Here is a 15,395-nt window from a genome sequence, read left to right on the forward strand (position 1 = left end):
AATATCTTCTACTGCTTCATTCCTAAAGCCTTTGACTCTGTGGATCACAACAAACTGTGGAAAATTCTTAAAAGAGATGGGAATACTAGACCACCTCATCTGCCTCCTGAGAAACCTGTATGCAGGTCAAGAAGCAACAGTTAGAACTGGACATGGAACAATGGACTGGTTCAAAATTGGGAAAGGAGAATGTCAAGGCTGTATATTGCCATCCTGCTTATTTAACTTCTATGCAGTGAAATGCCAGGCTGGATGAATCACAAGCTGGAATCAAGATTGCTGGGAGAAATAGTGATAACCTCCAATACACAGATGAAACCATCCTAACGGCAGAAAGAAAAGAGGAACTAAAGATAAAGGTGAAAAGGTGAAAGAGGACCCTCTTGATGAAGGTGAAAGAGGACACTGAAGAAGTTGGCTTAAAACTCAACATTCAAAAACTAAGACCATGCATCTGGTTTCATCACTTCATGGCAAATGATGTGGAAAAAAAATGGAAACAATGACAGACTTTATTTTCTTGGGCTCCAAAATCACTGCAGATGGTGACTGCAGCCATGAAATTAAAAGGCGCTTGCTCCTTGGAAGAAAAGCTATGAAAGACCTAGAGAGCATATTAAAACATACAGACATCACTTTCCAGACAAAGGTCCATACAGGCAAAACTATGGTTTTTCCAGTAGTCATGTACGGATGGGAGAGTTGGAATTTAAAGAAGGCTGAGCACTGAAGAACTGATGCTTTCAAATTGTGGTGCTGGAGAAGACTCTTGAGAGTACCTCGGGCTGCAAGGACATCACACCAGTCAGTCTTAAAGGAAATCAGTCCTGAATATTCATTGCAAGGACTGATGCTGAAGCTCCAATACTTTGGCTACCTCAGGCGAAGAGCCAACTCAGTGGAAAAGACCGTGATTCTGGGAAAGATTGAGGGCATGGGGATAAGGGTGAGACAGAGGATGAGATGGCTGAATGGTATCATCAACTCAATGGACATGAGTTTGAGCAGTCTCTGGGAGATAATGAAGGACAGAGAAGCCTGGTTGCTGCAGTCCATGGGGTCACAAAGAGTTGGACATGACTGAGCGACTGACTATCACAATATCAAAACTAGCAATTGTGAGAAGAGGAGGGAGGGTACAAATGCAGGATATCAGAAATGCATTTGAAATTAAAACTCCTACAACTTAAAACAATCTTATTTATGTATAGACTTCTATATTAAAAGGGTGGCTCCGATGGTAAAGAATCTGCCTGCAATGCAGGAGAGTCAGGTTTGATCCCTGGATTGGGAAAATCCCCTGGAGAAGGGGATGGCAACCCACTCCAGTATATTCTTGCCAGGAGAATTCCCAGGACAGAGGAGACTGGTAGGCTACAGTCCATGGGGTCCCAAAGAGTGGGACATGACTGAACCTCATGGTAATTGCAAGCCAAATATCTACAACGGATACACACACACACAAAAGTTAAAGGAACCCTAATACAACACTAAAGTTAGTAATCAAATCACAACAGAAAAAAAAGACCTACACAAGTAAATCGAAAACAATCAACAAAATGGCAGTAAGAACATAGATACCAAGCTTCCAGTTCAAGATGGCAGAGTAGAATCTGTGTGGTCATCTCCTGCTGTGAGAGCACCAAAATCACAATAAGCTATTGAACAATCGTCAACAGGAGGATGCTGGAACCTACCCAAAGAAGATACCCCATTTCCAAAGACAAAGAAGAAGCCATAGCAAGACAATAGGAGGGGCACAATCATGATAAAATAAAATTCCATACTCACCCAGTGGGTGACCCATAAACTGGGTAACAATAATACCAAAGAAGCTTTCCTGCTGTTGCGAAGGTTCTAAACCCATGTCAGGCCTCCCAGCCTGGGGATCTGACAGACAGACTGGGAATCCCCAGGGAATCTGACCTTGAAGGCCAGTGGGATTTGATTACAAGACTTCCACAGGACTGGGGGAAACACAGCCTCCAGTCCTGGAGGGCACAAACAGAACCTTGGGTGCACCTGAGGAAAGGAGCAGTGACCCCACAGGAGACTGAGCCAAAACCACCTGCTGGTGTTCAAGAGTCTCCTCTGGAGGTGTGGGTTGGCAGCGGCTTACCAAGGGACGGGGGCACTGGCTGCAGCACTCTGGAAAGGCCCCCCTTGGCATAAACTCTCTTGGAGGTCGCCATTAACCCCACCATAAAGCCCTTAGACCTGTGGGCTGGGTCACCTCAGGCCAAAAAACTACCAGGGAGGGAAATAAGAGAAAGAAGCAACAACAGAATAAAACAACATTAAAAGAGGCCCTGAAGGTCTATGAATAGGATGAGTATTTTTGGCAAGATGAGTGATCTGGGCGTGTATTTTCTATTTTGATTTTAAAGTGCACATTTTTTTCACATCATAATGTCTCTATACTGATGGTATGAAGTGAAGTGAAGTGTTAGTTGCTCAATGGTATCCAACTCTTTTGTGACTCCATGGACTGCAGCCCGCCAGGCTCCTCGGTCCACAGAATTTTCCAGGCAAGAATACTGGAGTGGATTGCCATTTCCTTCTCCAGGGAATCTTCCCAACCCAGAGATTGAACCCACGTCTCCTGTGTCTCCTGCATTAACAGGTGGATTCTTTGCCACTGAGCCCTAATTATTAATTAATAATTATTAATAATACTGTGTTGCGTATTTGGAAGTTGCTGAGGGAACAGGTTGTAAAAGTTCTCGTCCCAAGAAAAATTTCTGTAACTCTGTATGATGACAGATGTTATCTGGACTTATTGTGGTGATCATTTCACAATATGTACAAATATATACACATCATTATGTTTTATGTCAATTATACCTTGAGAATATAAAATAATAATCATAAAAGAAAAAAAAGAACATATATATTGAAAATTACTTTAAATGTTCCAACCAAAAGACACAGACTGACTGAGTGGATACAAAAACAAGACTCATACATATGTTGTCTATAAAAAACTCACTTACAGTCTAGAGAAACATACAGGCTGAAACTAAGGATATGGAAAAAGGTAGTCAATGCAAATGGAAATCAAAAGAAAACTGGAGGAGCAATACTCAGACAAAATAGACTTTAAAGAAAGTTTAGAGAGACAAAGGACACAAATAATGATCAAGGATCAAGCCAAGAAGAAGATACAACAATTGTAAATATACACGTACCCAGTGCAACAGCACCTCAATATGTAAGGCAAACACTAACAGCCATAAAGAGACACCAACAGTAATACAATAGTAGTAGGTGACTTTAACACCTCACTTTCATCAATGGACAGATCATCCAGACAGAAAATCAATAAGGAAACACAGGCCTTAAAAGATACATTAGACCAGATGAACTTAATTGATATTTATACAGCATTCCATCCCAAAGCAGCAGGATACACATTTCAAGCGCACATGGAACATGTTCCACAACTGACCACAAGCTGGACCATAAAATAAGTGCTGGTAAATTTTAGGAAACTGAGATCGTATCAATCATGTTTTCCCACTATAATGCTACAAAATAAATCAACTACAAGAAAAAGACTGTAAAAAACACAAGCACAAACACAAGGAGGCTAAATAATATGCTACTAAACAACCAACGGATCACTGAAGAAATTGAAGAAGAAATAACAAAAAAATCCATAGAGACAAATGAAAACAAAAACATGATGATCCAAAACCTATGGGACACACAGCAAAAGCAGTTCTAAGAGGGAAGTTTATAGCAATACAAGATTACCTCATGGAACAAGAAAACTCTCAAATAAACAACCTAACCTTATTACCTAAAGCAACTAGAGAAAGAACAAACAAAACCCAAAGTTAGAAGGAAAGAAATCATAAAGATCACAGCAAAAATAGAGACAAAGAAAACAATAGAAAAAAAAGCAATGAAACTAAAATTGATTCTTTGAAAAGATAAATGAAATAGATAAACCTTTTAGCCAGACTCACCAAGAAAAAAAGGGAGAGGGTGCAAATCAATAAAATTAGAAATGAAAAAGGGAGAAGTTACAATGGACAACACTGAAATGCAAACGACCATAAGAAACTACTGAAAGCAACTATGTGCCAATAATATAGACAACTTAGAAGAAATGGACAAATTCTTAGAAAGGTACAATCTTCTAAGACTGAACCAGGAAGAAATAGAAAATACGAACATCAATCACAAGTACTAAACTGAAACTGTGATTTAAAAAAAAAAAACAAACTTAAACAAAAGTCCAGGACCGGATGGCTTCACAGGCAAATTCTATTAAACATTTAGAGAAGATGTAACACCTATCTTCTGAAACTATTCCAAAAAACTGCAGAGGAAGGAACATTTCCAAACCCATTCTATAAGGTCACTATCACCCTGATAAAACCAGGACAAAGATACCACAAAACCAGACAAAGATACCACAAAAAAAGAAAATTACAGGTCAATATCACTGATGAACAGAGACACATAAACAGACACGGTGTATGATTAAAGGGATCATACACCATGATCAAGTGGGATTTATCCCATGGATGCAAGGATATTTCAATATCTGCAAATCATTCAGTGTGATACACTACACCAACAAACTGAAAAATAAAAACCATATGATCATTTCAATAGACACAGAAAAAAGCTTTTGACAAAATTCATCACCCACTTACAATAAAAACTCTCTAGAAAGCACCTTAACATGTTGTTCAGTCACTAACACCTCAACATAAGCCATATATGAGAAACCTACAGCTGATATCACACTCAATGGTGAAAAGCTAAAAGCATTTCCTCTAAGATCAAGAACAAGGCATGGATGCCCACTCTTACACTTTATTCAACATAGTTTTGGAAGTCTTAACCAGAGCGGAGAAGAAAAAGAAATAAAAGGAATGTAATTTGGAAAAGGAGTAAAACTGTCACTATTTGCAGATGATGTGATACTATACATATAAAATCCAAAGATGCTACCAGAAAACTACTAGAACTCATCAATGAATTTGGTAAAGTTGCAAGATAAAAAATTAATTCATGGAAATCTCTTGCATTTCTATATGACAATGAAAGATCAGAAAGAGAAATTATGCAAACAATCCTATTTACCATTGCAACAATAATAATAAAATTTCTATGAATAAAAACCTACCTAAGGAGACAAAAGACATGTAGTCTGAGAACTGTAAGGCGCTGATGAAAGAAATTGAAGATGACACAAATAGATGGACAGATATACCCTGTTCCTAGATTAGAAGAATCAATATTATCAAAATGACTATACCACCCAAGGCAATCTACAGATTCAATGCAAGTCCTTTCAAATTACCAACAGCATTCTTCCAGAACTAGAACAAAAAAACTTTAAATTTGTATGGAGACACAAAAGATCTAGAATAATCAAAGCAATCTTGAGAAAGAAAAATGGAAGCTGGAGGAGTCAGGTACCTTGACATCAGACTATACTACAAAGCTACAGTCATCAAAAAACAGTATCATAGTGACAGAAATATAGATGAACGGAACAGGACAGCAAGTGCAGAAATAACCCACTCACCTATAGCCAATCTATGACAAAGGAGGCAAGAATACACAATGGAGAAACGACAGTCTCTTCAATAAATGGTGATGGAAAAATCAGACAGCTACATGAAAAATTAGACATTCTTTAACACCATACACAAAAATAAACTTAAAATGGATTAAAGATCTAAATGTAAGATGGGACAGTATAAACTCTTAGAGGAAAACATAGGCATAACACTCTGAGATAAATTGCAACAATATCTTATTTGATCCATTTACTAGAGTAATAGAAATAGTAACAAAAATAAACAAATGAGACCTAATTAACCTCAAAAGATTTTGCACAGCAAAAGAAATCATAAACAAAATGAAAAGACAACCCACAGAATGGGAGAAAATATTTGCAAAGGATGTTAACTGACCAGGGATTCATCGCCAAAATTTACAAAGGGCTCATGAAGCTTAATATCAAAAAGCCAAACAACCAATCAAAAAATGAGCAGAAGATCTAAATACACATTTCTCCAAAGACATACAGATGGCCATGAGGCATATAAAAAGATGCTCAACATTGCTAATTATTAGAGAAATGCAAATCAAAACTGCAGTGAGATATCACCTCAGATTGGTCAGAATGTCCATCATCAAAAAGTCTATAAATAATAAATGCTAGAGAGGGTGTGGAGAAAAAGGAACCCTCCTACAGATGGGAGTATGAACTGGCACAGCCTCTAATGGAGAACAGTATGGAGATTCTTTAAAAAATGAAAAACAGAACTATCATATGACTCAGCAATTCCATTCCTAGGCATATCTCTGGAGAGAACCATGGTTTGAACGGATATGCACCCCATTTTTCATTGCAGCACTGTTTACAATAGCCAGGACATGGAAACAACCTAAATGTCCATGGACAGACGGATGGATAAAGTGGATGTGGTGTGTGTGTGTGTATACATATATAATGGAATATTACTCAACCATTCCATAATATAATGGAATATTACTCAACCATTAAAAAAAATGAAATAATGCCATGAAGCAACATGGATGGGCCTGGAGATTGTCACACTAGGTGAAATCAGACAGAGAAAGATAAGTATCATTTGATATCACTTATAAGCAGAATCTTAAAAAAATGATACAAATGGTTATTTGAGCTTATTTACAAAACAGAACCAGAATCATAGACTTAGAAAACTAACTTACAGTTACCAGGGTAGGTAGGGTGTGGGGAAGGTTCAGGGAAAGAGTAAATTGGGAGTTTGGGACTGACAAGGATCTACTGTATAGCACAGGGATCTCTGTTCAATATTCTGCAATAACCTAAACGGGAAAAGAATTTCAGAAACAATAGATACATGTATTTGTATAACTGAACCACTTTGCCATACACCTGAAAATAAGCAACACTGTTAATCAACTGTACTCCAATATAAAATAAAAAAAAATTTAAAGTAGCATATCCTTCAAAGATAAAAAGTCCTAGTGAAATATAGATTTAAAATATTTTTAAAATATTAGGAAATCTCTCATTTCCGTGTTTTCTGGAAACCTCCCACGTGGAGCCCTTCAAACTCCAGTCCACCCTGAGCTGGCCTGGCTGCTGCAGAAAGACCTTGTCTTTCTACACACCTACCATCTCCTCCCCTATCATCACAGGCAATGCCTGGTCTCTTTCCTGTGTGAGATTCTGTTTCCCAGTCCCATCTTCTTTCTTGAGTTTGATTTACACTCCCATTTTGGAGGGAGCAATTCTTGAACAGCTTCCTGAGAAAAGGTGCCAGGGAGGTAAATGTTCTGGGGTTCTGCGTAACTGAAAAAGTCTTACTCCACCTTCACACTTGACACTGGGTGTCGGCCTCCCAGTTTCCAGTGTTGCTTTTGAAGCGTATACCATTGTTGTGATTCCTAATCATTTGTAACCTGTTTCTCCCTCTCTGAAAGCCTGGCAGATATCCTCCTTCTCCTCTGTTTTGAAATTTCTGTAGGTCTTTTATTGTTCTAGGTACCTAGTAGAATTTTCCAATCAGGAAACTGTCATGTCCTTTGCCTTGAGGACATAGCTTTTCATAATTTCTCCATTTTATCTATGTTCCTAATTCTTTCCATCTAGTGACTTAACTATTCTACTTTTTTGAAGATTTTTTTCTACTTTGTCTTCTAATCATCCCACTGAAGGATTTTAAAAATTTCTGCCATTTTTTTAAATTAAATTTTGTTTGGAATGTTCTCTTTTAAAATGGCATCCTATTTTAATTTATGGCTCCCCATCTTCTTATCTGGTCCCATCACTTCATGGCAAATAGATGGGGAAACAGTGGAAACAGTGACAGACTATTTTGGGGGCTCCAAAATCACTGCAGATGGTGACTGCAGCCATGAAATAAAAAGATGCTTACTCCTTGGAAGAAAAGTTATGACCAACCTAGACAGCATATTAAAAAACAGAGACATTACTTTGCTGACAAAGGTCCATCCAGTCAAGGCTATGGTTTTTCCAATAGTCATGTACGGATGTAAGAGTTGGATTATAAAGAAAGCTGAGCGCTTAAAAATTGATGTTTTTGAACTGTGGTATTGGAGAAGACTCTTGAGAGTCCCTTGGACTGCAAGGAGATCCAACCAGTCCATCCTAAAGGAAATCAGTCCTGAATGTTCAAGCTGAAAATCCAAAACTTTGGCCACCTGATGCGAAGAACTGACTCATTGGAAAAGACCCTGATGCTGGGAAAGACTGAAGGCGGGAGGAGAAGGGGATGACAGAGGATGAGATGGTTGGATGGCATCACCGACTCAATGGACATGAGTTTGAGTCAACTCTGGGAGTTAGTGATGGACAGGGAGGCCTGGCATGCTGCAGTCCATGGTGTCGCAGAGAGGTGGACACGACTGAGTGACTGAACTGAACTGATCTTCTTTGAGAGTGTTAGTGAATGTTTTATAGTTTTTCCCTGCTCTAAGCACTGCCTTTATTTCTCCAAGTTCCTTTCCATTTGCTTTTTGTGTGTCTTTCATGTTAGAGATGTTCTTTAAATGTCCAGCGATCCTTGGATATCCACTCATATATAAGAGGGTCCCCAAAAAGCCTACTGGAAGATCCATAAGTGGCAGTAAACTGCACTGTGGGGTGATCAGGTGGGGACCCAGAGTTTTGCAGGAAAGCACCCAAACATTAGTAACTGAAGGTGTCTATTCTTGGGCCTTTTTGTTTCCTCAGAGAGGAATATTCTAATCTCTGGCTAGTGGGTGGGAGAGGGTAAATTCTAAGCCTGATCGCTAAGAACTGCAAGACCTTCTCAGGCCCAATGATTAGTGGCCCTGTGTTCCATAAGGCACCCCTAACACCCACTTTCTGCCGTGGCTAGTGTCCCCAGTTCCAGCTTTTCTCTGGTCCACGATTTCTTTCCAGTAAGCCTCCCACCTTCTGTGGAGGCGAGGGAGGAATGGTAATCTGGTGGCATGGGCTGGAGAACAGATTTGGAGTCTAATTTCTCCCATGACACAACTCCGAACAATCCTCTCTTCTTTTTCAGCCATACTCCTGCCATCTGAGATATCCAGTGTTTCATTCCTTAGCCTTTTAAGGGGCCTACAATACAAATCCTCACAGACACTAGGCAGAGTAGGGAACACAGGAACCTTATCAGTGTATTGTGAGAACCCACCAGGCTATGAGGCTATGCTGTGGCAATGAACCACCCCAAACCCCCAAGGTTTAAAGCAACGAACACTGAGTCCTCTCTCACACTACATGTTTGCGGGGGCAGCAGGGAGCCCTGCTCATCAGTCACCCAGGTGGACAGAGGCTCTATCATCCTGTGACACCAGCACTTCTGCCTGAGGCTTCGGCAGAAGACGGTGCTCTGAGCTGCTCCCACGTAGAAGCAGCATCACGCTGCAGTGCGCCCATGCCACTGCCGCGTCTCACTCTGCGGGGATCAGGAGGGGCAGGACAGTCCTCCCTGGGCTAGAACGCAGAGAACAACCGGCAATACAGGGTTGGGGGCACAAATGTCTACCACAGCCAACCACCACTTTGGTGTTCCAAAATTTTGTTCTCACCTGCTGCCATTTCCTGTCTCCTGGCACTTATGGGTTTATATATTTTTACTATTTTTACTGTCACTTTAGCGTAGCTTAAAGAGCAAGTAGAGATAAACACCAATTCAAGCCACACAACACACTATTCCAAGTAGCCAAAACGCTCCCATTTATGATGTGTGCTTGCTCCTATCCATGTCTCTGATTCTACCACGATTCTGTTCTTTACTCAGAGTGAATCTCCTGCCTAAAGAGAGAAGGGCTCAGCTCGGTGCTCTGTGATGACCTAGAAGAGTTGGGAGGGGGTGAGGGTGGGAGGGAGGCTTAAGAGGAAGGGATATAGCTATACGTATAGCTGATTTCGGAGAAGGCAATGGCACCCCACTCCAGTACTCTTGCCTGGAAAATCCCATGGATGGAGGAGCCTGGAAGGCTGCAGTCCATGGGGTCGCAAAGAGTCGGACACGACCGAGCGACTTCACTTTCACTTTTCACTTTCATGCATTGGAGAAGGAAATGGCAACCCACTCCAGTGCTCTTGCCTGGAGAATCCCAGGGATGGGGGAGCCCGGTGGGCTGCTGCCATCTCTGGGGTGGCACAGAGTCGGACACGACTGAAGTGACTTAGCAGCAGTAGCATAACTGATTCACTTCGTTGTAAAGCAGAAACTAACACAACATTGTAAAGCAATTATACTGTAATTAAAAATAATTTTTTTTTAAAAGAGAGAGATGGGTAGACTGTGGGACTTTCAGAACTAGTCATTCATTAACAATATTTTCAAGAAGGGGACTGGAAGGTAGTTCTCAAACACATACCTGGAAAAGAGACTTTACTAGAAGCAAAGCATTTATAAAGTACTTTTTTTCAGAATTTCCACTCACTGCTGAGCATCTAGTCTGTATTCAGTAAGTCCTTGCTAATGAGCAGTTCTATTTTTGCATTTTGTAGGATTCAGTAGCAAGCAGATGTCAGTTTCCTCCAAGTAAGAGGAAAATGCTAAAGTTCCGAGAGAATTAAAAGTAGTGTGAAGAACAAATTTAGCTATCAGCAGGTATCTCTGGCAGGTAGTAGTACAGGTGGTTTTTATTTCTGTCTATTTGCATCACTATGGTTTCTGATGATGCTATTTTGAAAATGCACTGCTTCTGTAACAAGAATTCCAGCGCCCCTTCCCCAGGCCTGTTGACCATAACCAGAGTGGGAGAGACCATTCCAGGAAATCACACCCATGTTAATATGAGATTTAGCTAGGTCTCTAATCCATAGGGGCTTACATGGAAAAACTACACACATGATACTTGTCTTTTACATCAGTGGTTGTTTTTTTTTTTTTAAACACACTCAAGAATCATAGGGAAAATTTACAGAACAAAACAAAGCAAGGAAAACAAACCCAAAGAACAGGTCACTGGACCCCACCTAAGGTATTCTGGTTTGGAAAGAAAAGGTAGTAATGCCATTTTTAACAAGTACCTTCCAGAAAGACTTCAGACCACAGTGCTTTTAATAGTGTTTTTCCATTTTCTACAACAGTATACATGAAATGAACACTCAGTAAATATTTTTTGATGCTGAGGTGGAAACTAACAGAATGTATACACTTGTATTTTCCCCCATAATATCATCAAAGAGGTAGCAAATGAAGGGCTTTCCTATGGCATGACAGATGAAATGCAACGCACAAATTCAGACGGTTTAAAGACAACTGGTGGATTACTTTAAGGTACAGGGTTTTGGGTTTGCTTTGTATTAACTATTAATAACTCAGAAAGCCCTATTCACCAATTTATTAGTGTTAAGTTGAATTTCTGACGAGATGGGATTCTAAAGCATCACCAACTATTCTAAAATCAATTCTACCTTCTGAATGAAACAACTTGTAAGAGGGTTGTTTTATTAGTTCAAATGGATAAAAGCAAGCCCCCCAGCCCTAGTGGAGGCTGTGTGGTGGGTTCATCATCAGGTTGCAGGGACCAGGTGGTGAAGCAGGTCGTTTCATGGAGCTGGTACAGGTGAGAAAGCTGAAGGAAGAGGCCAGCATCTGTACCAAATGCTCCTGTGGCTTTTTTCCAACAGCTTTCCAAGTTTCTAAAAGGATTTAGAACCTGGTTTCCTGCCAGCTCCCTACTTTTAAAAGCCTGCTCCATTTCTACTACATTTGCAAAAATGCTAGCTGCACTCCATCCCTCCAAGCCAGGAGAAACCTGTTAGAGACTGGAGGTCACTCAGAATCCTGCATAGGAGCACACCTATTTTAAACTGTTTGAATGTGAAGCCTGGACTACAGAGGGGAGATATCGAGGAGGCTGAACTCACCCAACGCCGCCCCCTGGCTGGGGAGGATGCAGATCCTTTTCCAGCCTGTTCCAACCCTGCCTTAAAAGTGATTGAATCAGCTAACAGCCGTTGTTGAAATTTCACTTTAGTGTTAGTTGCTCAGTCGAGTCCGCCTCTTTGCAACCCTATGGAGTCCTATGTCCATGGAATTCTCCAGGCAAGAACACCAGAGTGGGGATATTCCTGATCTGGGAATCAAACCTGGGTCTCATGCATGGCAGGCACATTCTTTACCATCTGAGCCACCAGGGAAGCCCATGATTTAAAGGTGCCTGTGATTTAATCAGTTAACAGCCCATGCTGACTGTTACTAAAAGAGGAGGCAAATGACATCTCTGACCTGCACAGCCTTTTACCTATAAGTGAAATGAACAAACAGCTTCCAATAATGGTTTCTCACTCCAAAAGGTATACTCAGAAATAGATAGGTGCAATCATAAAATGCAGAATTAAATGAAACCACATTTAACCTCTTGACCCTTCTTTTACTCCAAGCTCCCATTTTAAATGAAAGTGCTTAAAAATTATTCAAGAGAATGGAAAAGTGAGAGTTGGAGGAGAAAGAGAATCTTTAGAGTCAGGTAGTGGGGGCAAAGGTTAGCCTTCTTGATTTATTTCTGAGTAGACTGTGACACCCAAGCTTGCCGAGTTATCAAATTTCTTGGATATTTCAAAAATGGAAAGTGAAAGGCCGACGAGGCAGCAACAGCTTTCTGTAGCTCTTCACAAGAAAGTATACTTCCATTCAAAAGCATGTCTTTGTGAGGTGAGAAGCTCCCTCTCTGGTACCACCAGAAATGAAAATTAAGCCCTTCTTGTAAGTCACAGAGAAGGGGAAAAAAAAAAAAAGGCAAACAAACTGTAAACACCCCTTGGCTAGAAAGGGCCTGGAAGAATTTCCTTGATTTCCTCTAAAAAGGCCACTATTCATCTTAAACCTATAAGGGGTTGATTTAAGACAGTGGTTTTCAAATTGTGGTCCTGGGACCAGCAGCCATCAGTATCACCTAGGAACTTATAAGTGACGACGCTGAACTTAACATGAGCCCTGAGATCCCAGAAAACAGCAAAGGTTAAAGACCCCCCAATCCTCCCATTTCGTTTGTGAATATGACTTATGCAAAGAACCTCTTTCCCATAGGACTTGAGTAACTCACAGGTGCCCCTTTGTTTACCTATGACAAGGCCAGACACAGACCCCTCAAATTCCCATTCTTTGCCTGAGAAATGATTAGCTGAGCTGATTAGTCAAAACGGAATGCTTATTAACCAACCTTTGATTAAGCTTCTCACCTTCTTCCAGGTACCTGGACTTTCGCCAGTTTACCGCCCCTCCTCAGCAGCCCCTCCTAGGAAAAGGCTGTTCTCAGATTAAAACACTATCAAGGGCAGTACGTTCAAGCCATGCTTCATCCCACTTCTTCACATCTTGTCCCTTCAGGCCTTGCTTACTCCTACCTACGAAAGAATCCCCTTTTGCCTAACCCTAGAGACCCTTGCAGATCCCACAGTTCTACTCCAAGAGTTCCTGTTACAACAGTAACTTTCCAATGAAGTCTCTCCTTCCTCAATCCAGACTTGTTTTTTATTTAACGTTAAAAAATACAAATTCGCAGGCCCTGCCCCAAGTCTAAGTGTGAAACTAGGGGATGGAAAGAGGTGCGTCTAGAAACCAGGTTCTGAACACGTGCTCCAGTGACAGTTTGAGAACCACTGATTTATCGCAATCTCTCAACACTTAACTCCTTCCCACCTAGTTTTCGCTCACCGGCTGTTAAGCGCAAGCTGTTTCTGAGCATGCCCAGAGATCATTTCTGTCATCAAGTCATTTCTAATGACAAATGACGCCACCCAGGGCCCGTCTCCCCTCCTGGCCGCTCGTGGAGCTGAGCGAGCCCAAACCCGCACACACTTACATCGCCATCCACCGGCCTCTGGTCGTCACAATCCCTGGTGGGACTAATGTCCTGGCGCATGACCCAGATGGGCTCTTTGGGCTCGTCGGGGGTGTAAGGCGAACGGATGGTCCTGGTTTTCACCTCCTCGATGGCCTCCTTGATGTCCTTGATGGCCAGGGAGATAGCATCCCTCTTCTCCTTGCTGTACCGCTGCACCGCCTCGCCGGCGGCCCGCTGCGGCCCCGCCGGCGCTTGCAGCCCGGGGCTGTCGGGGCGGCCCCCGCCCGGGGTGGGGGCGCGCTCCAGGTCCTGCTCGGCCTCGGGCATGTCCTCGGCCGCCTTGTCGAGGCTTTGCGAACTCATGCTCTGCTTGACCTCGGCCACGATCTGGTCGATGTCCTCCTCCTGCTCGTAGCTGTCCATGCGGGGGTAGGGCGCGAACTCGGCCTCCTTCTCCGGGCTGTCGGACTCCCCGTCGGAGCGCTCGTCATAGTGGTGCAGCCGCGCGCCCAGAGCCTCCTGGCGGTAGGCGGCCGCCTCGTCGCGCTCCTGCTCGTACAGCCGCAGACCGTCGCGCGCGTCCAGCTCGGGCGCGTCCCCAATCTCCTCGTACACGTGCTCCTGGAGGCCCCCGTAGTCGGCGTAGGGCTCGGCGTAGGGCTCGTCCTCGCCGCGGTGGAAAAGCCGGTGCGTGTAGACATAGCCCGAGTAGGCCGCGTTCATGGCCTCCTCGTGCTCCAGCGAGTGGAAGTGCAGGTGGTTGGGCAGCGCGCGGCGGTGCGTGGCCTCGGCGTGCTCAGCCTCTGCCTGCTCCGTGTACTCCTCGGCCTCGGGCCGGTACTGCACAGCGTAGGCGCTCTCGTCGTCGGGGTCCTGAGTGCGCTCGGCGTCGTAGCCGTCGCGGGCCGCGGCGATCACGTCGCCCTCGGCCGTGTCCGTGTGGTTGTGGAAGCCGCTCTCTGTGCTAGCCGAGCGCGCCAGGCACTCCCCATGCTCATCTTCTTCCTGCTGCTGCTGCTGCTGCCCAGGCTGGGCGCGAGGGTCCTCGACGGCGCGGCGGCGCCGGGGGCGACCCGCATAGTGCTGCTGCTGCTGCTGCTCCTCCTCCACTTCGGGGTGCTCCAGGTCGGCCTCCACCGACTCGTTCACCTCCCCGCCTGCCGCCTCGTCCGTCACCTCCACCTCCGCTGCCCCCTCCAAGTGGTTCATGGTGGGCGTCGGGGACGGCTGGGAGAGAGGCTGGGCCGGCTCACTGCGCTCTCATTTTGCTCCACCCGGCTGGAAAAACAAGAAGGGGGAGGGGCTATTACGTGGTTCAGACTGTAGGGAGAAGCCGAGTACCAAGATAATCATAAAAACAGCTGTTATTGATCTCGTCTGAATCGCGGTCAATTAAAAAGTGATTGCAAATTTAAGCTCAAACTGACAGCACATAGTTCATCATCTTCGTAGCACGTGTCGTAATTTGTAATTACATGTCTCCTTGTTTCATTGCTTACTGGCTTTCTCTCTTCCCCACCCCTAAGACCGACAGCCTTCTGAGCCTTTAAGTTCCCCACCGTGCTTACTATTCAGGTTCTGTTTCTGATGCATAT

General features: G+C 43.2%; 1 protein-coding gene across 2 annotated transcripts in view; it reads right to left on the reverse strand.

Annotated features, from left to right (window-relative positions):
* APBA1 (amyloid beta precursor protein binding family A member 1) overlaps positions 1 to 15,395 on the reverse strand; it is a 237,106-nt gene that overhangs the window by 72,972 nt on the left and 148,739 nt on the right. For both annotated transcript variants that reach the window (XM_027549431.1, XM_027549432.1), the window contains exon 2: positions 13,819 to 15,078. In XM_027549431.1, the coding sequence (XP_027405232.1) occupies positions 13,819 to 15,009 (1,191 nt within the window). In that variant the 5' untranslated portion in view covers positions 15,010 to 15,078. The remainder of the gene's footprint in view (positions 1 to 13,818; positions 15,079 to 15,395) is intronic.

The sequence above is a fragment of the Bos indicus x Bos taurus genome, chromosome 8 (assembly GCF_003369695.1).
Source record: "Bos indicus x Bos taurus breed Angus x Brahman F1 hybrid chromosome 8, Bos_hybrid_MaternalHap_v2.0, whole genome shotgun sequence".
NCBI lineage: Eukaryota > Metazoa > Chordata > Mammalia > Artiodactyla > Bovidae > Bos > Bos indicus x Bos taurus.